Below are 24,987 nucleotides of genomic sequence, written 5' to 3'. Positions count from 1 at the left end.
TTCTTTTGTCTCCATGGTGCAATGGTAGCCAGGAATACTGATTAATCAGTGAGTGGACCTTCCAGACACAGGTGTCTTTATACTACAATCACTTGAGAGACATTCACTGCACTCAGGTGATCCCCATTTTACTAACTGTAAGACTACTAGCATCAGTTGGCTGGACCTTTGTTGAGTTAGGTCAGTCACTGTCAGTCATCCAAAGCTGACTGACAGCTGGTTGCTGTTATCATAAACAGACAGAGCTTCACATGGAACCATAGAGGAGAGGACAAACACCCTCTGCTTGATTTCCTTGAGTTAACCCTGAACCAACTGACAACATTTGGTTTCCAGTGAATAAATTCCTTGTTGCTTATCGTTCTGTTGAAAGAGTTTGATAATGGATTCTGTAGAATCTATTAGAAACTATCAGATCACGTTTAAAATGGCTGTTAAAAATTAACTCATCCTCATGAAACGATATAAAGCACACACAACTCATCAGTCAGAGTGAAGCGGACTTGTTCTTGAATCAGTTTCCATTATGAACTTGTGCGCTGTCTTGCTGATCTGTGGCATGATTTCAGCCCAGAAAGATGGCAATGCTCTGGAAAATGGCGCATGCTATCCTGACGTGTGAGCTCCTGAGAGAGCTTGATGCCACAACAGTGAGACTCAAAGCTCTGGAAACTACAGTGAGGGAGAGTCAAAACAAGATCACAGAACTGCAGAGCAAAGGTAGAGTGAAGTTTATTTCACAATTCTCTGAAGTTAGTGACAGAAACTAATGTCTGTGTCATAGAAACGGTGGATGCTGACATCCTTTTATCACGATTCCAGACTTTATTCTCAAATATGTTGTTGTAATATTTTATTGGTGCAGAAAGAACCAAGGTGATCTTCAGTGCAGCATTAGGAGGGACCGGAGCCTTTGGACCTTTTAACACGGGCACCACTTTGAAATACACAGTAGTAATTACAAACATTGGCAACGCCTACAATTCAGTCACAGGTACTCTCATATCAGTCATGACCCTGTTTAGTTTTGATGATCATTACAGCTAATGAAACCTGAATTCATTATCTCTGAACATTAGTATATAGAATAAAGTTTGTCTGTGTGTTTTATATGTTTGAGCTTCATTTGCTAACATGTGTATCATTTTCTGTTATTCTTATGTATTTTCACTGCACCTGTTGCTGATGTTTATTACTTTACCTTCTCTGTTCACACTGGAGGAGGACGTCAGATGGGTCTGGTTCTGTTCAAGAACTCCCAAATATGGTCATGACCCATGATCAGGTTACTGGTGCAGACGGTGCTGATAATGGAGGAAATGCAGCGCTCCTGCAGCTGCAGCAGGGAGACCAGGTGTTTGTGCAAATGGTAGCAAATTCACATGTTTGGAGGAACGACCTTTGTACAACTTTTAGTGGGTCTCTAGTCACTCAAATGTGAGCATTATTTTACTATTTTCCTGAAAATAAACTAAAAATGCTACCATAAAACCAGCTTCAAAGAAGTCAAGACAATCTGTCTGCAGCCCATTCATTTCTGATGGCCACTCTCACCTTTTATCTGAGACGCTGCATTTATCAGAATAGAAATACATGCTAAAACTTTCAGGTACTTTTAAAAAAGGGTAAAGGTAAAAAACCTGACCTGCAAAACCTAAATAAAAACATTAAATAAAGCCAAGTAAACAGTCTGCTAACAGAAGAAAAGTTTGTTCTCCATGAAAACTTTTGAACACAGCAAGCATAGCTTACATAGCTCGGTTAAATGTGTAACCTACATAGATAGGGGCGCTATGGAGCTAGCAGGCTAAAGCTAAGCTCACAAAGCAGCTACATAAACTACATATCTACATTATCTATGTAGCTTAGTCCTGGACTATGCCCTCAGGAAGGCCAGCAGTGGACAAGAGCAGGATCTTGGCCTCACCCTAACACCAGGGAGGTCGAGCCGATACTCCACAGTAGTCCTGACAGACCTGGAATACGCGGACGACATCTGCTTGCTCTCTGACCACGTGGAACAAGCACAGGAGCTCCTGACCAGAGTGGAGTCAGAGTGTACCAAGGTTGGCCTTGGGCTAAATGCCAAGAAAACCGAGGTTATCACATATAACATCCCATCGGAGCATCCACCGCTGACAACTACAACAGAAAGTGCTCCTCTGAAGGAAGTAAAGGACTTCAAATACCTGGGCTCATGGGTCAACTCGACTGAGCAAGATCTTAAAGTGAGGAAGGCGCTTGCATGGAGGGCCCTGAATGGCATTGCCAGTGTATGGAGCTCCAGCCTCTCTGAACAGATCAAGCTCAGCTTCTTCTATGCAACGGTGGAATCTGTTCTCCTGTGTGGCAGTGAGTGCTGGACCCTGAAAGCCACCCTGCAAAAGTCTCTAGCTGGGTGCTACACCAGGATGTTGCGTGCAGTACTTAACATCAGCAAGAGAGAACATGTTACCAACGAGAATCTGTACAAAGTGACACCAAGGGTGAGTGAGAAAATAGCTGCCAGGAGGATGAGTAGCAGGACACTGCCAAAGACATCAGGAACTGCCAGCTAGCAAATTGGTACTATGGGAACCAACACATGGTCAACGGTCACGAGGTCGTCCCACGATAACATACGTGGATGTACTCAAGAAAGACATAGGAGTGCAAAGTACCGAGGAGCTGGCTAGATGTATGGAGAACCGGGATGACTGGAAGCTGAGATGGCCGGCTCCTCTGAGGACGACCTAGTAGTAGTAAGTCAGCTTTCCATGTTTGCTTAACACATAGATATTAGATAGCTACATTAGATTTATCTGTTGTTAAAGCTTTAGATATCAATGTGTGCTAAAGCTTAAGTTGCTTAAGCAAAATTAGCTACAGATAACAAAACAATGTAGCGAACTATATTACATCGTTAATGGAGCTAAAGCTAAGGTAACAAAAAAACTACATAAACTGTTATCTATGAAGCTACATTAACCTAAGCTGCATTCACAAAAGCCAAAAAATCAGTATGTGCTTAAACTCAAGTTGCAAAAGCTAACTTAGCTATAGACAACACAGCTATGTAGCTAACTGCACTACGTAGCTAATGGTGCTAAAGCTTAGCTAACAACACACTACATAAGCTATTTATGTACATAGCTACATTAGCTTTAGCTATGATTGTTAAAGCTATAGAAATCAATGTGTGGTAAAGCTCAAGTTGCTAAAATTAATGTAGCTATTTATAACAGAACAATGTAGCCAAATGTGCTATGTTGCTAATGGAGCTAAAGCTATGTCAACAAAAAAATTGGAAAGCTGATAATGCAGCTATGTAGCTAACTGCACTTAATAGCTATAGGAGCTAAAGCTTAGCTCACAAAGCAGCTATGAAGCTATGTTTTTGATGTAGCTACATTTGTTAAAACTATACCTATCAGTATGTACTAAAGCTCACATTGCTATAGGTAACTTAGGTATGGATTACGACACAACATAGCTAACATAGCAAAAGGTAAGATCACATGTCAACTATGTAGGATATGTAGGTACATTATCCACATAGCAACGTTAACTTTAGCTATGTTTGTTGAAGCTCACATTGCAAAAGCTAACTTGGCTACATTGGCTTATGTAGTATTGTTAATTAAATAGCTACCCTAGCTATGTTAGCTTTACCTAAAGCTAATGAAAGTAAAGCGAGCTAACTTCTGTGTACTTCGAAAATGGGTCTTTACAAAATTTAATCCCAGATTAGACCTCTGACCTCATTCTCTATTTTGTTTTCAAAACTTTACTCAGTCTGTAATGTTTGCAACGTGGCTATTTCATGAATATAGATGCCAGACTTTGTTTGTAAGTGTATCTGAATAAAAAAAAAAAAAAAAAAAAAATTACAGAATTGAAAATAAGCTGTACTTGCAAATTACAGCACTTCCTGCCGTGTTGATTATGCAATAAAAACAAAATCAAGTGAACTAATGAATTAATGCAATGCTTTCACAAAGTAAATTGCAAGTGTTAAGTGTTAAATCTCATGCAAATGAATGAATACATGATGAATACATGTTTATGGTGTGTGATGAAGGATAATCCTTTGGCTAGGATGGAAAAATGTTTTTCTTACTCTTTGTACAACGATCAGTGAATGACAGTGATTTAATTTTAGCTTAGTTTTGAGGACTGATTAGGACTGACAATCATGGAAATGTCACAATGTTTATCTTATATCTCTGAAAGGACTTTTTTTTAGAAGACCCAGCTCTTTATATTTCCTTGCTCGGGTGTATTTATGCTTCACTCTATAATATAAACAGTAGAATTATCAAAATATACAATTTTTTCTTGTAAGAGCTTAGACAGACTTCAGGATAATAAAACTTTTAGCAATGTAATAGAAGTGAGCATTTCCTGGCTTTTCTCTCTCTCAGTCTCTTACTGCAAAACACATGAAAGCCTGCTTGGCTTTTTATTTGGCCTTTGTTGAAAACTCCATTATCACCATTATTTGAGCTGTTTTGGCCTAAAATCCACACTTCCTGACTGCCAAAGTTTTATAAAGACTTACAGTAAATGTGTCGTATTTTCTTACCGTGCTTCCTTGAGCTTTATCTAAAAAGCTTGATAACACTCTGACCTATTAAAGTCACGTATCAAATGGCCTATTTAACATTAACAGGTTGTCTGTTTGGGGATCAGACTATCATACGGCTTTTATTTGGTTTTTAGGTCACTCCAATGTAAGAATCAGCACTCTGTTGTTCTCCCCTATATAAATGTATCTATTGCAACTATGTTTTAAATTTTATTGAAAAAAATAACATGAAATTTTGAATGGTAAGGCGAAAAAAAAGTTTTAAAGCATGTATTGATATTTGTGTGTGTTATTCCATGTCATGTTAAAGCTACATGATCTAGCAAAGCCCATCACTATTTGTCATTTTTTTTCTGTTTTCTTTGGTGTGTTTGTGATGAAAGACATTTAAAAGACATTGTTATTAAAAAAAATAGTTATACTCTGAGATGTTGAACTTAAACCAAGCTAAGCTTGTAGGGTTGAAGACATCTTGGTGTAGCTTGCTTAAATGTGTAATGGTGATGTTCATGTGTTATATTTACTACGCATGCGCCGGATGTGTGAGGACGCTGGCGTGTTTGTCGCCGCTTCACAATCCTAAGAAAACTGTCTGCTTTCGCTTAACATCGATATTTTCTTGTAGTTCTGCTGTTGCTAAACCATCCAGTCGAGCGCTGATTTATATCAGTTAGCTCTAACTTTGTTACAACGAACCTTGTGTTGTCGTCAGCTGAAGTACTCACCGCCCCACAGCTGTTGGCGTCCTCCGGCTAACCTCTAGCCCCCTGTCTTAGCTAGTGTCCCACCGGAGCTCCGACTGTGCTTTTCCCCTTCGAATCTTGAGCATTCTCTCCTGACCACCTGTGGATCTTCCATCAGGTTTTCCCAGCCAGACGCCTGTGAACCGTAATTCCTCTAGGATTAGCTGTTAGCTCGTAGCCGCCAATCAGCTGTTAGCGTCCTCCGGCTAACATCTAGCCTCCTGGCTTAGCTAGTGACCCCAGTCTTCACTAAACCACCCCTGACACTCATCCTACCCCTCACATAGTTTGTCCATGTCTATGTGTTCCTGTAAAGCGTCCTTGGGTTTCTTGAAAGGCGCTATATAAATTTAAGATATTATTATTATTATTATTATTATTATTACTGTCGATATATGGAGATCAAGGGACCAGATCAATTGGCCAGCAGGTGTCAGTAAATCCACTTCCTTGTCTACTTGGAAATATTCCTGTCTCTCTTAAGAAAAGTGAAGATGTAGTCCTGTCTCTTCTGATGATGGCGAGGAAAGCAATAATGGTGAAACGGATCATGGATGACCCTCCAACTGTTACTATGTGGAAGTCTCTGATCTCAGACGTTACTTTGGTAAAGCTTGGACACTATGTTGATGGAAGGTTTCATTTTTTTCTGCAGAAATGGAAGAAGCCACTGGAACGGTTGGGACTTGACTATAATTTGTACCTTAATAAATGATTTAGCAGACAATTAGAGCATTTTTGGATCTTGAGTAATGGACATGAGAGCGTCTGAACCCCACAATTTTGGTTACTTTGCAAGTACAGTGTTTTGTTTGATTTTCTCGTCTTTGTCACAAAACATTTTAGTTTATGGATTATCCAGTCTTGTAGCTGTATTATTATTTGTTTGTGTGTTTTAATTTGTTCTGTGAAAAACTTAATAAACAGAATTTACAAAAAAAAAAAGAAAATAGACAGTTATGTGACAGTACAGTGTTAAAAACATGCTAAAATGCTGATTTGCTAATGTGAGATAACTGTATGAATGCCATCATGTTACTGCCACTGATTTTCTGCTGTTTTCTTGGGAAGCCTTTAACAAGCCTGCCATCTTCTTTGTGACTGCATTAATTTCTTCTTATTTCCCTTATGAGTCTTTACCAAGGCCCCCCTTAGCCAGCGCCATTTTACAGAGATCTATGAGTTTTTAAAAAAATTTTTTTCCTATATTAATACACCGATTTTTAAACTATGGATGAATAAAATTTACTTTTAATAAAATTTTCTTCACATTGGTTTATGTGTTTATTAGCCTTTTTTTTGCTCTCTGTCACGACTCTTTTCCTCCATCATCCTCATCTTGCTCTCTATCCCTGCTTTCTTGTACTCCATCTGCTTATCTTGCTCTCTATCCCCGCCTTCTTCTCCACCATCCCCTCATATTGCTCTCTGATCCTGATTTCTCTTCCTCCATCATCCTTATCTTGCTCTCTATCCTGCTTCCTCAAACTTCATCTGCTCATCTTGCTCTCTGTCCCCACTCTCTTCTTCTCCATCATTCTTTTCTTGAACTTTCTGTCCCTGCTTTCTTCTTCATCATCATCCTCATCTTGCCTTCGTCTCCTACTGAAAGCCTTGAAGCCATTTACTAACCCATTGGGCATACTTACCACTCTCTGAAGAGATCTATGTAAGGACTTGTTTCTCCTTTATTGCTTCTGTTTTTTGCTTGTTGATGTCTGATTTCAAGTGTTTAGGTGGTGTTATTCCTCCAGTTACAGTCACAGTCTCCCCTTCTCCCCTCTCTGCTTTCCTGTTGCCATGCCAGTGTTGCAGGGCCTCCATAATTCTCCAATGGAAGAAGTTTGGCACAGCCAGGACTCTTGCAAGAGCGGGTCACCCATCCAAACTGAACAATGGGGGAGAAGGGCCTTAGTAAGAAAGTTGACAAAGAACCTGATGGTCACTCTGACTGAGCTCCAGAGATCCTGTGTGGAGAAGGGACAAATTTCTAGAAGGACAGCCATCACTACAGCCCTCAAGTGATCTCTCTAGAGCGGCAAGTCTCTCATTATGAAACACATTAAAGCTTGCTTGGCTTTTTATCTGGCCTTTGTTGTAAACTCCATTAACACCATTATTTGAGCTTTTTTGGCCTGAAATCCAAACTTCCAGGCTGCCAAAGTTTTATTCAGACTCCCAGTAAATGTGTCAGTATTTTCTTACTGTGCTTCCTTGAGCTTTATCTAAAAAGCTTGATAACACTCTGACCTCATAAAGTCACGTTTCAGATGGCCTGTTTAATATTAACAGGTTGTCATAAAGTCATGAATATAACCAAGAATAAGAGATCATTTCCATTATTGTTCAGGTGAGCTGTTCTTGAATCAACTTCAATGATGACTTCTGTCATTTTGTGGGGTTTCTTTTTGCTGTTTAGTGGAATGACTTCAGCCCAGGATGATACCAACGCTGTTGAAACAAGATCATGCTTTCCAGATATGTGTGACCTCCTGAGAGACTTTGGTGCCATGACAGAAAAAGTGAAAGCCATGGAAAGGAGGCTGGAGGAAAGTGAAAATGAGATTCTTGAACTAAAAAACAAAGGTAGGAAGCTGATTTGTATTCAAAACAGCTAAGCAGATAGCTAACATCTTATCTGTAGAATGAGGACCAAAGAAACTGGAGCTGCGTAAAGGGCTTTAGGCTTCCTCCCATTTTTTGTAAAACACGAAATAATTTAATCACAAAATGCTCATACACATACACATTTTAATATAACTCAATGTAGCACATAGCAATCACACAAGAATGTTATCAGCTATAAATAAGAGGCATACAGGCCTAGCTAGCATCTAAGCTAATGTTTACATTGTTTTCAAATGGCAAATGCTAATCGCAGTTAGCATCTTTGACAACTCTGCACAAAAGACCACAAAACTAAAAAAAGCCTTTAGAAAGTCTACACAGCAGCGCACCTACATTATATAGACACAAGAGTACTCACAGACTTTGATCGTCACGTGAGAAAAGGTTGAAAAGTGGCTGGAAACCAGGGTTGCCAGGTCTGTGTGACAAAAACAGCCCAATGGCCGATAAAAACTAGCCCAAAAACAAGCCCAATGCTGAAATTCAAAATAATACAGTTAAAACCTCTGCCATACTGCAAATATTGCTTGAGTGCCTGCAGAAATTCTGCTTTTCTGTGGGTGGCGTGTATGTCTGTGTGCCATGTTCCATGTTTTCCTGCCTCTGCTGGTTGTTGTAGTTGTACTTGAGTGTAAATAGAGTAGTTTTTCTTCTACAGATTTTAAATACTCATACACAAGACACAGGGGCGCAACTACCTACTTAGAGGTATGAGAAGCTTTTCAAAGAGCTGATGAATTATGGGTCTCTGGGTATTTATATTTCATATTTGGACATTAACTGTAGTTATGTGACTCTGTTCACTTAAAGTAATGCTTGCTATTTTTTTCCTCTAATTTTGATACTTTTAGCTAAAGGGGGAGGGTCCCCATGTTTTTTCTTTGCCCTGGGCCTCCAAATGGCTTAAGCCGGCCCTGCCTCACACCTGCAGCTCTCCCTCACAGATCATTCTGTCCTGCCAGTTTGTTGCTTTCATTTTCTGTTTCTACCCTTTTGACAGTATTTATCATTTGCATGTTTAAGATCAAATAAAACACCCACGTTTGGACGAGTTTTACTCAATTTCACATTATTTTAAGATGTGATCCGTGTGTGTTTGGCTCGTTGATGATGATGTGCATCACAAAAGTCATCATCAAATACGAGTATGGGAGAGCATCGGCAGGAAATGACAGAAGAAATGTGTTAAAACGAGGGCATTAGAAGCTTCAACACAAGACAGCACACCTTTATGAAGGTGTTATGGACTTACTGAAGAGACGCGCCGTCAGCGGACGTCCTTTGCGCTCTTTTATGCACGTTTGTCCATCCTGGGTGCACCCGACAGTATTAATACAGAAGTTTTCATTTGAATTTGGCAGTTAAAGTCTGTCTTCTTTGTGTGGACTTAGATTTATTGATATGACTTGTTGCAGTCTTTAGGCTGCTGCTGACAGTTTTCACCTTTGTAGAGGATTTCGGGAGGATTTTTTTTTTTTTTAAAGTAAGCCTTATAAGAGCCACGATTCAAATGAAAGCACCCACGTGCTCAAGGGGGCACGCACTGGAGTGCCTATAGTGTGTGTGTGTGTGTATGTGTGTGTGGGTGGGGTGGGGTGGGGGGGAAACAGCGAAGGGGCGCCTAATCAGAGATGTGCCTCTGTTTTTGATCATATCATTTACACAGACACAAACAGCTGTTAAATACAGAAAATGGCGACTCAAAATAATTTTACCCCCATCGCTTTGGCGCCCCTATAGCATGGCACCCCTCTGCGCCGCATATAGTGCATACCCACTTTATGCGCCACTGACAAGACATAGAAAATGGGTCTGCTCAACCCGCGGACAACAAAATCCACCCGCGGCAGTACGTTAAAAGTAGCCCAATTCTGCGGGAAAACCACAGACCTGGCAACCCTGTTGGAAAATGCTGCATGTGCTCTCAACAGCAAGCGCAGTACATGTTTACACCCCTAGGTGTCTCTAAAAGACACAAAGAATGCAGGGAAAAACAGAATGCCTTCATAGATCAACAACAAAACTCCACATGCTGTCATTTTATCAGATGAGTTTAGATTTTTTAAATTTATTTACTAATCAATAGGATTGATTTACTTTTTCAAACAGAAGAAACCAAAGTGATTTTCAGTGCAGCAATCGGAGAAGGACGCATTTATGTTGGACCTTTCAACACAGATAGAACACTAATCTACAGAAGGGTGATTGTGAACATCGGTAACGCCTACAATAAAGCCACAGGTACTATTTCACAGTCTGTGCTCATGAATCTGATCTCTGTGTGAAACTCTGAAACGTTGAAAGTCTCTCATCTGTTGTTTCCACAGGTATCTTCACTGCACCTGTTTCAGGTGTCTACTACTTCAACATTTTCTATCATACTGGAGGGTTACATGGAGCATATCTTTGGATCTTCAAGAACTCACAGCCCATGGTCCAGACAGGTGATCATAAATCAAGCACTGATCCAAATGATAATGGTGGAAACTCTGTGTTTCTGCAGCTGCAACCAGGAGACCATGTGTACGTGCGCCTATTTGCAAGAACGTGGGTTTGGGGATCAGACTACACTACCACTTTTAGTGGATTTTTGGTGACTCCAATGTGAGAATCAGCACTCTGTCATTCTCCCCTACATAAATGTATCTATTGCTACTATCTTTAAAAAAAATTCTTAAAAAAAATAAAATGAAAATTTGAATGGTAAGGCAAAAATAAAAAATAAAATGTTTTAAAGCATATAATGATGTTTGTGTGTGTTAGTCCATGTCGTGTTAAACATAATATAACAGAGCCCATCACTGTTTGATCGTCTTGGTTTTTTTTTCTGGTGTTTTTGTGTGTGTGTGTGTGTGTGTGGGGGGGGGTTGATAAAAAAAGACTGTTGTGTGACAGTACAGTGTGAAATAAAATGTTAAAACGTTGACTTGTTAATGTGAGGTAACTGTATGAATCCCGTTGTGTTATGGTCACTGATTTTCTGCTGTTTTCTTGGGCAGTCTTGAACAACCATGACTCCCCTTTTTGTGGCTGAATTAATTTTTTCTTATTTCACTTGTCTCTTTACCCAGGGCCCCTTTAGCCACCACCATTTTACAGAGATCTATGTGTTTTTTAAATAAAATTTCCCTATATCAATACACCCATTTTTTTAAACTATGGATGAATTAAATTTACTTTTAATAAAATTTCCTTCACATTGGTTTATGTGTTTATTAGCCTTTTTTTGCTCTCTGTCACGACTCTCTTCTCCTCCATCATCCTTATTTTGCTCATTATACCTGCTTTCTTGTAATCCAACTGCTCATCTTGCTCTTGTCCTCACTTTCTTTTCCTCCATCATCCTCATCTTGCTCTCTATCCCTGCTTTCTTGTACTCCATCTGCTTATCTTGCTCTCTATCCCCAACTTCTTCTCCATCATCTTCGTCTTGCTCTATATCCCCAACTTCTTCTTCGTCATCCTCATCTTGCTCTCTATCCCCGCCTTCTTTTCCACCATCCCCTCATATTGCTCTCTGATCCTGATTTCTCTTCCTCCATCATCCTTATCTTGCTCTCTATCCTGCTTCCTCAAACTTCATCTGCTCATCTTGCTCTCTGTCCCCACTCTCTTCTTCTCCATCATTCTTTTCTTGAACTTTCTGTCCCTGCTTTCTTCTTCATCATCATCCTCAATTTGCCTTTGTCTCCAACTGAAAGCCTTGAAGCCATTTACTAACCCATTGGGCATACTTACCACTCTCTGAAGAGATCTATGTAAGGACTTGTTTCTCCTTTATTGCTTCCGTTTTTTGCTTGTTGGTGTCTGATTTCAAGTGTTTAGGTGGTATTATTTCCCCAGTTACAGTCACAGTCTCCCCTTCTCCCCTCTCTGCTTTCCTGTTGCCATGCCAGTGTTGCAGGGCCTCCATAATTCTCCAATGGAAGAAGTTTGGCACAACCAGGACTCTTGCAAGAGCGGGTCACCCATCCAAACTGAACAATGGGGGAGAAGGGCCTTAGTAAGAGAGTTGACAAAGAACCTGATAGTCACTCTGACTGAGCTCCAGAGATCCTGTGTGGAGAAGGGACAAATTTCTAGAAGGACAGCCATCACTACAGCCCTCAAGTGATCTCTCTAGAGCGGCAAGTCTCTCATTACGAAACACATTAAAGCTTGCTTGGCTTTTTATCTGGCCTTTGTTGTAAACTCCATTAACACCATTATTTGAGCTGTTTTGGCCTGAAATCCAAACTTCCAGGCTGGCAAATTTTTATTAAGACTCCCAGTAAATGTGTCAGTATTTTCTTACTGTGCTTCGTTGAGCTTTATCTAAAAAGCTTGATAACACTCTGACCTATTAAAGTCACGTTTCAGATGGCCTGTTTAATATTAACAGGTTGTCATAAAGTCATGAATATAACCAAGAATAAGAGATCATTTCCATTATTGTTCAGGTGAGCTGTTCTTGAATCAACTTCAATGATGACTTCTGTCTTTTTGTGGGGTTTCTTTTTGCTGTTTAGTGGAATGACTTCAGCCCAGGATGATACCAACGCTGTTGAAACAAGATCATGCTTTCCAGATATGTGTGACCTCCTGAGAGACTTTGGTGCCATGACAGAAAAAGTGAAAGCCATGGAAAGGAGGCTGGACGAAAGTGAGGCCAGGCTACGGGACAGTGAGGCCAGGCTACGGGACAGTGAGGCCAGGCTACGGGACAGTGAAAATGAGATTCTTGAACTAAAAAACAAAGGTAGGAAGTTGAATTGTATTCAAAACAGCTAAGCAGATAGCTAACATCTCATCCGGAGAATAAAGACCAAAGAAACTGGAGCTGTGTGAAGGGCTTTAGTATGGATTCTTCTCATTTTTTGTAAAACATTAAATAATAATTTCATCACAAAGTGCTCATGCACATCGTAAAACAACTCACTGTAGCACATAGCAGTCACACAAGAAAGTAAACGGCTATAGATAAGAAGCATATTGGCCATCCAAGCTAATGTTTGCATTGTTTTTAAATGGCAAAATCTAACTGCAGTTAGCGTCTTTAACAATTCTGCACAAAAGAACAGAAAACGAAGAAAAGCCTTTACAAAATCTACGCAGCAGTGTAAAGTTACATGATATATACACAAAAGTACTCACAGACTTTGATCTTCATGTGAGAAAAGGTTGAAAAGTGGTTGAAAACTGCTGCATGTACTCTCAACAGCAAGCACAGTACATGTTTACACCGCTAGGTGTCTCTAAATTACACAGAGAATGTGGAGAAAAACAGAATGCCTTCATAGATCAACAACAAAACTCCATATGCTGTCATTTTATCAGATGAGTTTAGATTTTTTAAAAATTTATTTACTAATCAATACGATTGGTTTACTTTTTCAAACAGAAGAAACCAAAGTGATTTTCAGTGCAGCAATCGGAGAAGGACTCATTCATGTTGGACCTTTCAACACAGATAGAACACTAATCTACAGAAGGGTGATTATGAACATCAGTAACGCCTACAATGAAGCCACAGGTATAATTTCACAGTCTGTGCTCATGAATCTGATCTCTGTGTGAAACTCTGAAACCTTGAAAGTCTCTCATCTGTTATTTCCACAGGTATCTTCACTGCACCTGTTTCAGGTGTCTACTACTTCAACATTTTTTATCATGCTGGAGGGTTACATGGAGCATATCTGTCACTCTACAAGAACTCCCAGCTGATGGTCCAGACAACTGAACTTAGATCAAACCCTGATCCAAATGATGATGGGGGAAACTCTGTGTTTCTGCAGCTGCAACCAGGAGACCAGGTGTACGTGCGTTTGGGTGCAAGTACGTGGGTTTGGGGATCAGACTACCATACGACTTTTAGTGGATTTTTGGTCACTCAAATGTAAAATCAGCACTCTGTCGTTCTTCCCTACATAAATGTATTTATTGCCACTATATTTCAAAATTTCTTGAAAAAAAATAACATTAATATTTGAATGGTAAGGCAAAAAGAAAATGTTTTAAGGCATGTGATGATATTTATGTGTGTTGTGCACCAAGACCAAGACGAGGCCAAGACTTTTGGGGGTCGAGACTGAGTCAAGACTGAGACCGAGACTAAGACCTAGACCATAAAAATCTATAATAAAAACATGACAAGGTGGAACAGTTAGAGAGCAGTCTCTCTTTAATTTTAGTTTTCTTTTGAATAAACTTGACAGATAAAAACAAACTGTCTGCATCTCTTTCAAAGCACAACATGTAAAAATCTCAAATCTTAACAATTTTGTTCAACTTCTTGTAAAAAATAAATCCTCATATGTATTTTAAAGCCACTGAAGAGTCTAGCTATTTGTTGTTTTAGCAAGTTCTTCTCCTTATTATCACATTAATGAAGTTAAAGAACAGCAGATCAGTGCTGGTCTTGACCGGTCTTGATGAATAATCCAGAGTCTGGCCAGTCTGAGATTGAGACAAGACCAAGACATTCAAAATGTGGTTTTGAGACCCGTCTCAAGACCAAGACCGTTCTCAAGTACTACAACACTTGTGTGATAACTGTATGAATACCATCACACTGCTGGCACTGATTTTCTGCTGTTTTCTGGGGCAGCCTTTAACAACCATGACTCCTCTCTGTGTGGCTGAATTAATTTCTTCTTATTCACTTATGTCTCTTTACCACTGGAAGCTCCTCTCCAAGCCCTGCTTACACTGGTTACAGGTTATGTACAGGTACTGCCCACAGAATTAGCCAGGCCCTAAAAAACAGTGATTGAGCCCTCCTGGCTTATTATCAATGCATGTGTGCTGGACCAGTAGCATAAGTGCTAGTGTCATCCTAATATTTACCTCATGTTGGGCCTGAAACATGTCAAGCTCCGGTTCTGGTGTTCAAATGACTTATTCGTGCCATTTTTAAAGCCCTTTTCACCACTGTCTCCACCCATTTTTGCCCAATTTTTCCACATTTGAGCAATTTGAATATTTTTTGTATTACTTTTAACCCCATTTCACAACTTTAGTCTCCTGTATTTCTCACTATTTTGCTATTTTTGCCCGTTAATTCCTCTCTAACCTAACCTTGCAAAGCAGATAGATATGCCCGTTTCCTTGTTTTTCACTGGCGAATCCATCTTGTTAAGCACCCGTGTGAACCGTTTGGGCCCGGTTAGCCAGCGACAGGACCAATCAGCGACGAGGGGCAGTACTTTCAGCAGTGTAGTTACGCAAACAAGCAGCAGCAAGAGCTGGTGCAGTTATGGAGGAAGAGATTAGTGTGGATGCTGCTAAAGCACCAGTTTTATCAGAACTTGATGACATGTCTTCATGAAAAGAAGAACAAAGATCAGCAGAGAGTTGTTTTCTTTTCAAAAACGACAAAAGTCAAGTACTAACATGTCTATAGTCGCCATGTTTCGCGTTAAACCTTGGTAGCAGCGCAAGCCGCTAGATAGCTACTACTTCACGTGTTTTGTTGCTCTGTATGGCCTGTGGAGATGTGACAGACAGAACGTTCATCCAATCACACTCCAAGTTTTTTTCAAATCCTCTGCCTTTTCTCAAACCTTTCATATTGAAGCTTTACCAGATGGATGTGTGAAACACATCCATCTGGCATGTCAGGTTATCTCTAACCCATTACAGCAACTCTTTGCCCATTTTGCCCCTTTTTGACACCTTAACCCCTTAAAGCCTATTTTATCATATTTGATATATACTTTTATGACACCTCTATCTAATCAATATGATCATAAATTACTTAAAAAAAAATCCTGAATACAATCTGATAAAAGATAAAAATGCCCTTAAGTGGAATATAAAATCCTTTTATTAACATTTAAAGCACAACACCATCTGGCCCCTCCATATATCACTGAGCTCTTAACTCCCTATACGCAAAATCGCAATCTGAGATCCCTAAGAGCCCCTTCATTCGCCGTTCCCAGGTCCAGACTGGCTACCAAAGGTGACTGGGCATTTGCCATTAAAACCCCTAAACTCTGGAACTCCCTACCAGGCTGATATAAGGCTGACCGACTCGCTCCCAGTTTTCTGGGATCTAAGCTTAAAACTTATTTATTTAGGAAGGCTTTTTCTTAAAAGTGAAAATCCTTGTTTATCTTGGGTGCTATTTAAACTACTTATCTCACCCCCTCCATAATATATTTATTGCATTTTTATTATGTGTATTCATCATCCCCTTTTTACTGTTGTTCGTTCTTGTTTTTAATCTGTCCCTGTTTATCTGGTTTTATTCTATGCATTTTGTAAAGCACTTTGAAACTGTGTTTTGATAAGTGCTATATAAATAAAGTTTATTATTATATCAGTTACCAAAAACACCTTAAGTATCAAATGAGATACAAAAATATATATGTTAAATTTTATGGAAATTTACATTTTTTGGATTTCAGTAGAAAGTGAAATAAACATTTAAGTTCTAAAACGTTAGAATTTTCTGGCTATAATTTGTGTTTTCAGGCTTTAATGGGTTAAACCTGTTTGCTACATTTTAACTGCTTTTCACCCATTTTTACCCTCCTCTGCCCTTCTTTGACCTTTTTGACACTGTTATCCCAATTTTTGCTTCTTTAACCCAATTTTTGACAGCATTGACGGATCAAATACTTGGGTGGTGGTCTAAAAAATTTGTTAAGCACTGTATATACAGTGCTTAAAGAAAATATATATAATAAAAAAACACTTTGATTATTCAGATGACTAGAAAAGTGCTTTTCAAGCTAGAGTTATTTATTTACCCAGCCAGCATGTCCATGTGGGCCCCATATGGATTATATGCCGGCTCCCATGTGGGTCCCATGTGGGTTTGTCCATGGGTTCCATGTTGGCCCCACCTGTGATTGCCCATGTGAACTGCAAGTCTGGATCAGCCCATATGAGACCCATATAAGCCCCATCTAGAGATCCAAGATAGATCCTACTTGTAGTAAACATGGGCAATTGCAAGAATCCGCATATAACCCATATGGGGCCCACATGGACATGCTGGCTGGGGTATTAGTTAGGGGTGGATGTGGTTAGTAAGCACAGCCTAGGGTACCCAGTGGGTGGATAGTAGGGTTGCTGTGGATGTCCCAAGGGCCAGAAACTTGGAAACACTGAGAATAAAAGAAGAAACAATTTCCATCTGAGATAGGACTGTTGTTTCCACTTAAAACTCCAAAACTGAATATTTCACCTTTTACAGTGAAGCACAGGACTGGTACAGTTGTACTTGCAACATGTACAGCTGATGCCTTGTAAATATCAACAAAAATGGTTATTTTTGCTTATACAACTACCAGGCAAATAACATCAGTGAATGTTATTTTTCTCTTCTTATTTGAGGATGATCCAGTATGACATGGATGTTGCACTGGATTGTAATTTTATGATCACACTGCCATCTGGTGGCTGTTAACACATGAAGAATCACTAAAACACTGTTGCTTTCATGAAATCTGTTTGCAGTTCATTTATTGCTGTGTTTTTCTCTTAATCTTAAGTCCTAACTGCCATGTGAGTAAAAGTGCTGTTAAAACATTTGTATTGCCTGTTGTTAACAGCTAATAAAATGCATTAATATTTCCTTATTGCTGTTTTCTGAGCTTCACTAAAGATTGAGGCCATGTTTCTGATAATAATGTGATAAAGAGACATGTGAAACAGGATGTTAAACATTAACATGACACAACATATAACCAAGAAGAAGGATCCCAGCGCTCACAGTTTAAGTTTTTCTTGAATCAACTATGATGAACTCCTTGATACTCTGTTTTCTGCTGTTATGTGCCTCGACTTCAGCCCAGGATGATGGTGATGCTGTTGAAACACGGTTATGTTTTCCTAATATGTGTAAACTGCTGAAAGAGTTTGGTGCCATGACAGAAAAAGTCAAAGCTTTGGAAACGAGGCTGCAGGAAAGTGAAACCAGGCTACAGGACAGCGAGGATCAGATTCTTGAACTGAAAAACAAAGGTAAAGTGAGGTTTCTGTATATGAATATGCAAAACTAATTGAACACATTTTTAACCTGACTGATTCTGTTTGACTCAGAAAGAACCAAGGTGATCTTCAGTGCAGCAGCAGGAGGAGGGGACATACCAATCGGACCTTTTGAGACGGACACAATCCTAATCTACAAAACGGTGATCACAAACATCGGCAACGCCTACGACCCAGTCACAGGTAAAACTCAAGTTACCTTCATTTTTTACACTTCTAACATACACAGGTTTGAAGAGGCTGCAGAAAGTGTTTGATCGTGTTCAACTAAGGGGCTAAACTCAAGAAAATACTCAGTTTTTTGTCCCAGTGCAGCTTTCTTTGATAGGGATGATGCAGTTTAACAAAGTTTTGGAGCAAAGCATGCATTGGGCTTGTAGCTAATTTCAAACTTTTGTCCCCAGTTGGCCCACAGACTAACCCTAATCCTATCTTGAATCCTGGATGCCTAAAGATCAGGTGGATGGTGGTGGACATACCCCCTGGCCCTTAACCTAAACCTAACCATTAGAACGGACTTAACCAGCTGGATTTTAGCTTTCTTCATTCAGTAACTCATTGGATCAAAATTCTTTAATCAGTGCAAACAAAAATAGCCTTGAATTAAACACTCATTGACTCTAAAGGTCCTATAGGTACAGCCCCAATTCCAAAAAAGATTGAAAATCTCATAAACCTATGTATTTTGTTTACAAGTGAACCAAAAAGATATCAGATCTGAAAGTGAGACATTTTGCCATTGAAAAATGAAAAATAATAACTCATGAATTTAATGGCAGCAAAATGTCTTAAAAAATGTAGGGACAGGGCAAAAAAGGCTGCAAAAGTCAGTGGTGCTAATGAAAGATAGCCAAGGGGCATTTGCAATTAAATAGATTAATTGGCAACGATTCAGTATGACTGGGTATACAAAGAGCATATTAGAGAGGCAGAGTCTCTTAGAGGTGAAGATGGGAAGAGGTTCTCCAATCTTCAAGAAACTGCATGTAAATATTGTGGGACTATTGCCCTTCAGTTCCTACTCCAAGCCATCCGTGAGCCACTGCTGATAGGGCAGTTGAATGTATCCTTCATCCCTTCCCTAACCCACAAAGTATGAAAATTCAGCAGGATAAAACAGCCCAGTGTTATACAATAAAAAGATAAAATAAATTCATGTAGCAGAATAACAGTACAAATTCTGTAAACCAGCAAAAATCTGAAGAGTACAGCTCTGGTTTCCTTTTACTTGATGAATATGTAACCTAAAAAGTCTTTAATATTCTGTTTTTTTCTACAGGTATCTTCACAGCACCTGTTGCAGGTGTTTATTACTTTACCTTCTTTTTTCTCACTGGAGGGGAACTAACCACACATGTAGTGCTCATGAAAAACTCCCAGGTGACATTCCTGAGCTTGGATTTCCATACAGAACACGACATGGCTGACAACGGAGGAAACGCCATTTTTCTTCAGCTTCAGCCAGGAGACCAGGTTTATATGCGCCTCACTGCAAGCACTCACGTCTTTGGAGGCGACTACGTTACAACTTTCAGCGGTTCTTTGGTCACTCACATGTGAGAATCAGTACCCCTGCATGAATGTGTCAATTACAACTTCACTAAACAGCCGATTTATTAGGTACACCTGTTCAAAAGCTCATTAACACAAAAATCTGACCAGCTAATCAAATCAGCCAATGCATTTAAGCATGCAGACACGGTCAGGACAATCTGCTGAGTTCCAACAGCATCAGAATGTGGAAGAAGGGGATTTAAGTGACTTTGAATTTACCACGGTTGTTGCAGGTCTGGCAGGCTTGTATAATGTGACCAATTTGAAAGCAGAAACTGAGACTCATCAGATCAGACATCAGTTTAATAGTCTTCTGTCAATTTTGGTGATCCTGTAGGAATTTTAATCTTAGTTTCCTGTTCTGTATTTAATCATCATGCCATAATCCCAAAACAGTACTGTATGACTTTCTCTTCTGTATTAATATAAATTATTGTATAAACATTTTGTTATTGCTTTTGATGGATTCAGTGCCCACCATTGTTAAAGAAGCTTTTTTTTGTCATTTTATGTTGCATGGTTAAATGCAAAGCAGGGTTTTATTAGATAGCGTCCCTTGGAATTGAGCTTTCTACCATGTGCAAACGAACATATCCTTTCAGTGCACAGCCCAGAACTCAGAAGTTATTCATAATTACTTTCCCATTTTTTTTTACTTATAAAAATCTCTATTTTTGAAGCTATTCTATGCACTTTGAAGACTTTATTTACAATAAAAAGTCACAGAAATTTGACCTATGTGTCTCATTTTACTTCACAGCTGTCTGTATTTCTTATCGCTCTTTATCACTGCCCTCCCTCCTCTTTATGACACACTGCCGCCACATTAATACAGTTCAACATAACTGTATTTGAAGTGTTAACTATATTAGTTAAAAATTTAATCACTTACTTGCACAAATGAAACCTAATTTATTGATCTGGTATTTCAAAATGAATCTACCTTCATGAATACCCCAGTCCCAAAATAGTTGGGATGCCATGTGCAACAGTAGTAAAACCAGAAAACAATGATCTACAAGTTCACAGCACACACAGGAGTATTTAACGGTCAACAACATTTATTCAGAAAATATACACACATTCTAAGTTTGATGCCTACAATATGTTCCAAAAAAGTTAAGACACATGTCAGAAAAGCCTTGGGAAGTTATGAAATGCTCGAAATATACCTGGAATATTCCGCAGCTAAGTAGGTAAACCGGTAATGTGTGATGATACTACACCCCCAGTTATGATTTATTGATCATATCAATGTTTGTGTGTAGGATCAGTAGCATTGTTGCCAGCATCCTGGCTAATATTTACTTAAATTTGGAGCTGAATAGTGTGTCAAACCATTATTGAGTTCTGATGTTGAAAGTATTTATTCGGCCATTTTTTAACCACGTTTCCCGCCCTACTTTTGCAAGTATTATTTGACACTTTTCATCAGTTTTGTGCATTTTGCATGCATTTTTGCCTCTTTTTACCTGTTTTTGCTACTTTACACAAATTGTGCCAACTTTAAACCAAGTTTTCATCACTTTACCTACCATTTTCCCCTACTTTTTAAACATTTGTGCCATTTTAAACCAATTTCTTTTACTTTCAATCCCATTTCATCATCTTTTCTGCCCATTTCTTTCACTTTTAAGCTCTTTGTCGAATTTAAACCATTTTCACAACCAATTTGCCAGTTTTGCAACTTCTAAAACTTTTTTGTCACTTTACACCTATTGGTGCTTCTCTTGACCCATTATTGCCACTGTTTACCCTTTTTCATGGATTTTTAAACCCATTCTTGCCCATTCTAACCAAATTATGCAATTTGTTTGGCATTTTTTTTCCAGTTTAATTGATTTCTGCCACTTTAATTTGCTACTGATAACCCCTTTACCAATGTTTATGCCTGTTTTTGCCACTATTTTCCTCCTTTAATTTTTTTTTTTTTTTTTTTTTGCCAGTTTAATTCAATTTCTGCTACTTTTAAAATCCAATTTCACCACTGTCTGGTCAATTTTTTTTTTTGCCATTTTAACCCATTCAACTCTGTTTTTAAGAAAACTGATTATTTTTAAGAAGGCTATGTACTATGGCATACCTGAATAAAAACGATGTTTGTTTATTTGATAAGATTGGTTATTATTCAGGTAAAAATATAAAATATAGATATCATAGCTTAATCGTACAGTGGACCATGATTTTGCTGACTTCCATGGGCCCCAAGAAGCTCTCCTCTTTATCCCCCTTATGGACGGCCTTGTCTACACATGACTATGCTTCATTGTGCACGGCTGTTCAACCACCTTCAGGAACAGTGGGGGTCCCCACTTTCTGGCACCTTTATTTTGGGGGTCTGTGGCTGAAAAGATTGAGAACCCCGGATCTACAGTACATAAAACTGGCATCATTCTGTGATGGATACTACAACTTGGGTTTGGGAACTCTTTGAAAAACCATTGTCAGTTAACCCAGCGTGTCACTGCATCTATAAATGTGAGTTAAGACTCCACCATGCAAAGTGAAAACCAAATACCAACATCATCCAGAAGCACCGCTGACTTCTGTGTACCCCAGCTCGTCTGACATCAACTGGCCTAAAATAAAAAAAGTGTCCTGTTGACTGGTAAGTCTGCATTTCAGATTGTTTTTCATATATATTTTATAGGTAACATTAAATGTGGAGAAAGTTATGAAGATAATGTCTCTACGCCTCATTTTTACATTGCAAAAATCTGCTTTTGAACAGGCTTTTAGAGCCAATCTAACATGGGTATTATGGGCCTGGAGGGTCGTGTATGAACAGGTGAAATAGGATGATATTCTCCTGTATAAGAGTATAAGGCTTACTATACCTCCCCACCCCCAGTCACCTCCTCCTGGCGTACGAAGCTTTAAAGGTTTCAGAGAGGATGAGTGACACAGTGTCAAAGCTGGATGTGGAGATGGGACACACTTTGCTCTGTGTGTTGTGTTTTTACTGTGAGTATATCAGAAACTTTATTTCTGACTGATACAGATTAATGAAACTGAGCAGTCCTTTTATAAGTGTGCCTGTTAAAGCTTTATTATAACTTCGCTTATTCGGTGAGTTTCTGTGTTTAAATGATGAAACCTGAACAGTCAAAAACTTAAACTGTAGATTGTAAATGTAATATTTCCTTGGTGTGGGTGTCCTTTGAGAAACTGTAATGAAAGTTTTCATAGTGGTAATTTTTGATGATAGACTAATATCTAACGGTATCAATCTTTATTTTTAGTGATGAATTCTCTCCTCAAGTGTGGGCATGCTGAAGGTGATTACACAATTTCTTTTTCTGTGTTTCCACTGTATTTACTCACCAATGATGTTTTCATATACTGTCACTCTTACTCATTTCCTCTTTGGCTTAAGTGTTAAAACTTCCATGTAAGGTGATAGGTAAGGCAAGCATTAGTTTCCTCTTGTTTTTTATGGGTTTGTACTAGTGCTTCTAAAAAGACACTCACTTTAAAAAACACTGTGCTTTTGTGAATAAAATATGGGTTTTTGAGATTTGCAAATAACACCATTCTGTTTCATTCACATTTTAAACAGTGGCCCAATATTTTTGGAATTCGGGTTGTAGATTCATCATGCACAAACGGAAATAGACTTTTTGTTTTAACATTGAAGATTATGACTTACTGCTTAAAACAAAAATCCACTATCTCATAGAAATGAGAATAAATATATATTTGATATGTGTATATATATTTATAATAAAGACATGTCAATTATTTAATTTGCAGGTGCAATGCTTCCAGTTGTAGATTTTGTTTTTTTAATTTGACTTTATTCATAAACAAAGTCTGGCGGTTACATTTATAAAATAACCACATTGCAAACATTACAGACTAAGAAATATTTCACAAAAAATAGATAAGGTCAGAGGACTAATCCAGGACGAAATGTGTATAGACCTGGCTTAGAAGTACTAAAATAAAGGGTGACTAACTTTAGCTTAAGCTAACAAACCTATGCTAGCTACATAATTAATGTTACCAAAATAAGCCAGTTCAGCTAAGATAGCTTTAGCAGTGTGAGCTTTAGTAAATGTAGCTAAAGCTGGTGTAGCTATGTAGGTAGGTATCTATGTAGCTTACATTGCTGCTTTGTGGACTTAACTCTAGCTACTTTAGCTACATCACCATGTTAGCAATGTAGTTCCATTACGTATATAGCTAACTTAGCATTAGCAACATGAGCTTTAGTAAATGTAGCTAAAGCTGATGTAGCTATGTAGATAAGGTATTTGTGTAGCTTACATAGCTGCTTTGTGGACTTAGCTCTGCCTACATTAGCTACATCACCACGTTAGCAATGTAGCTCCATTACATATATAGCTAACTCAGCATTGGGAATTTGAACTTTGGCAACATGAGCTTTAGTAAGTGGGCTAAAGCTGATGTCACTATGTAGATATGGTATCTATGTAGCTTACATTGCTTAATTGTGAGCTTAGTTCTAGCTATGTTGGCTACATCACCATGTTAGCAATGTAGCTCCATTATATATTGCTAACTTAGCATTAGCATTTTGAGCTTAAGTAAGTGTAGCTAAAGCTGATGTAGCTATAAAGATATGGTGTCTATGTAGCTTACATAGCTGCCTTGTAAGCTTAGCTATAGCTACATTTGCTACATCGCCATGTTAGCAGTGTAGCTCCATTACATATATAGTTAACTCAGCTTTAGTAATTTGAGCTTTAGCAACATGAGTTTAAGTAAATGTAGCCAAAGCTGATGTAGCTATGTAGATAAGGCATCAATGTAGCTTTCATTGCTTGATTTTGAGCTTAGCTCTAGCTATGTTGGCTACATCACTTTGATTGCAATGTAGCTCCATTATATAGCTAAATTAGCTCTAGCAACTTGTGCTTTAAAAACATAGCTAAGGCTAACTTAGCTATGTAGATAACTTAGATACGTAGTTTATGCAGCTCCTTTGTGAGCTTAGCCCTAGCTATGTAGCTATGTTACCTCGGTTAGCTATGTAGCTAACAGAGATATGTGAGCTACAATCGCAATGTTATATTTTCATGGAAGACAAACCTTTTCCCTGAAAGCAGACTTTTCCCACAATGCTCTGAAATTTGAAGATATTGAATTTTTGATTTTCATGAGCAGTAAACCGTAATCATCAAGATAATAAAAAATGTACACTGCTGAATTTAGATACAGAAACACATGGCCAAATTGCTGCTAAGACATCTAAGTAGCTGCAGTAGTTTATAAAGAGGCAAGAAAATTTCTTAAGGTGCTTAAATTCCAGTAACTTTGGATTGTATTGAATTAAAAATCTATCTTTTATATATACACACATGGATAAAATTGTTGGTACCCCGCTGTTAATGAAAGAAAAACCCACAATGGTCACAGAAATAACATGAATCTGCCAAAAGTGATAATAAATAAAAATTCAATGAAAATTAACCAATGAAAATCAGACATTGCTTTTGAACTGTGGTTCAACAGAGTTATTTAAAAAACAAACTCATGAAACAGGCCTGG

At 38.6% G+C, this 24,987-nt stretch overlaps 3 protein-coding genes across 3 annotated transcripts; all 3 read left to right on the top strand.

Moving 5' to 3' along the window:
- Positions 1-7,716: 7,716 nt before the first annotated feature.
- Positions 7,717-10,799, top strand: LOC121504480 (complement C1q tumor necrosis factor-related protein 6-like). Its single transcript, XM_041779281.1, has 3 exons — positions 7,717-7,896; positions 10,048-10,179; positions 10,266-10,799. The coding sequence occupies exons 1-3, from the start codon at positions 7,734-7,736 to the stop codon at positions 10,544-10,546; spliced, it is 576 nt and encodes a 191-aa protein (XP_041635215.1). The 5' UTR covers positions 7,717-7,733; the 3' UTR covers positions 10,547-10,799.
- Positions 10,800-12,450: 1,651 nt separating this feature from the next.
- On the top strand, positions 12,451-13,817 carry LOC121504304 (complement C1q-like protein 3). Its single transcript, XM_041779017.1, has 4 exons — positions 12,451-12,569; positions 12,633-12,676; positions 13,319-13,450; positions 13,537-13,817. The coding sequence occupies exons 1-4, from the start codon at positions 12,451-12,453 to the stop codon at positions 13,815-13,817; spliced, it is 576 nt and encodes a 191-aa protein (XP_041634951.1).
- Positions 13,818-17,263: 3,446 nt separating this feature from the next.
- LOC121504303 (complement C1q-like protein 3) lies at positions 17,264-19,479 on the top strand. The gene is made up of 4 exons (XM_041779016.1): positions 17,264-17,297; positions 17,719-17,892; positions 17,971-18,102; positions 19,199-19,479. The coding sequence occupies exons 1-4, from the start codon at positions 17,264-17,266 to the stop codon at positions 19,477-19,479; spliced, it is 621 nt and encodes a 206-aa protein (XP_041634950.1).
- Positions 19,480-24,987: the final 5,508 nt, after the last annotated feature.

Source organism: Cheilinus undulatus, linkage group 22 (assembly GCF_018320785.1).
Source record: "Cheilinus undulatus linkage group 22, ASM1832078v1, whole genome shotgun sequence".
Lineage (NCBI taxonomy): Eukaryota > Metazoa > Chordata > Actinopteri > Labriformes > Labridae > Cheilinus > Cheilinus undulatus.
This window is presented reverse-complemented; position numbering and strand designations above follow the sequence as displayed.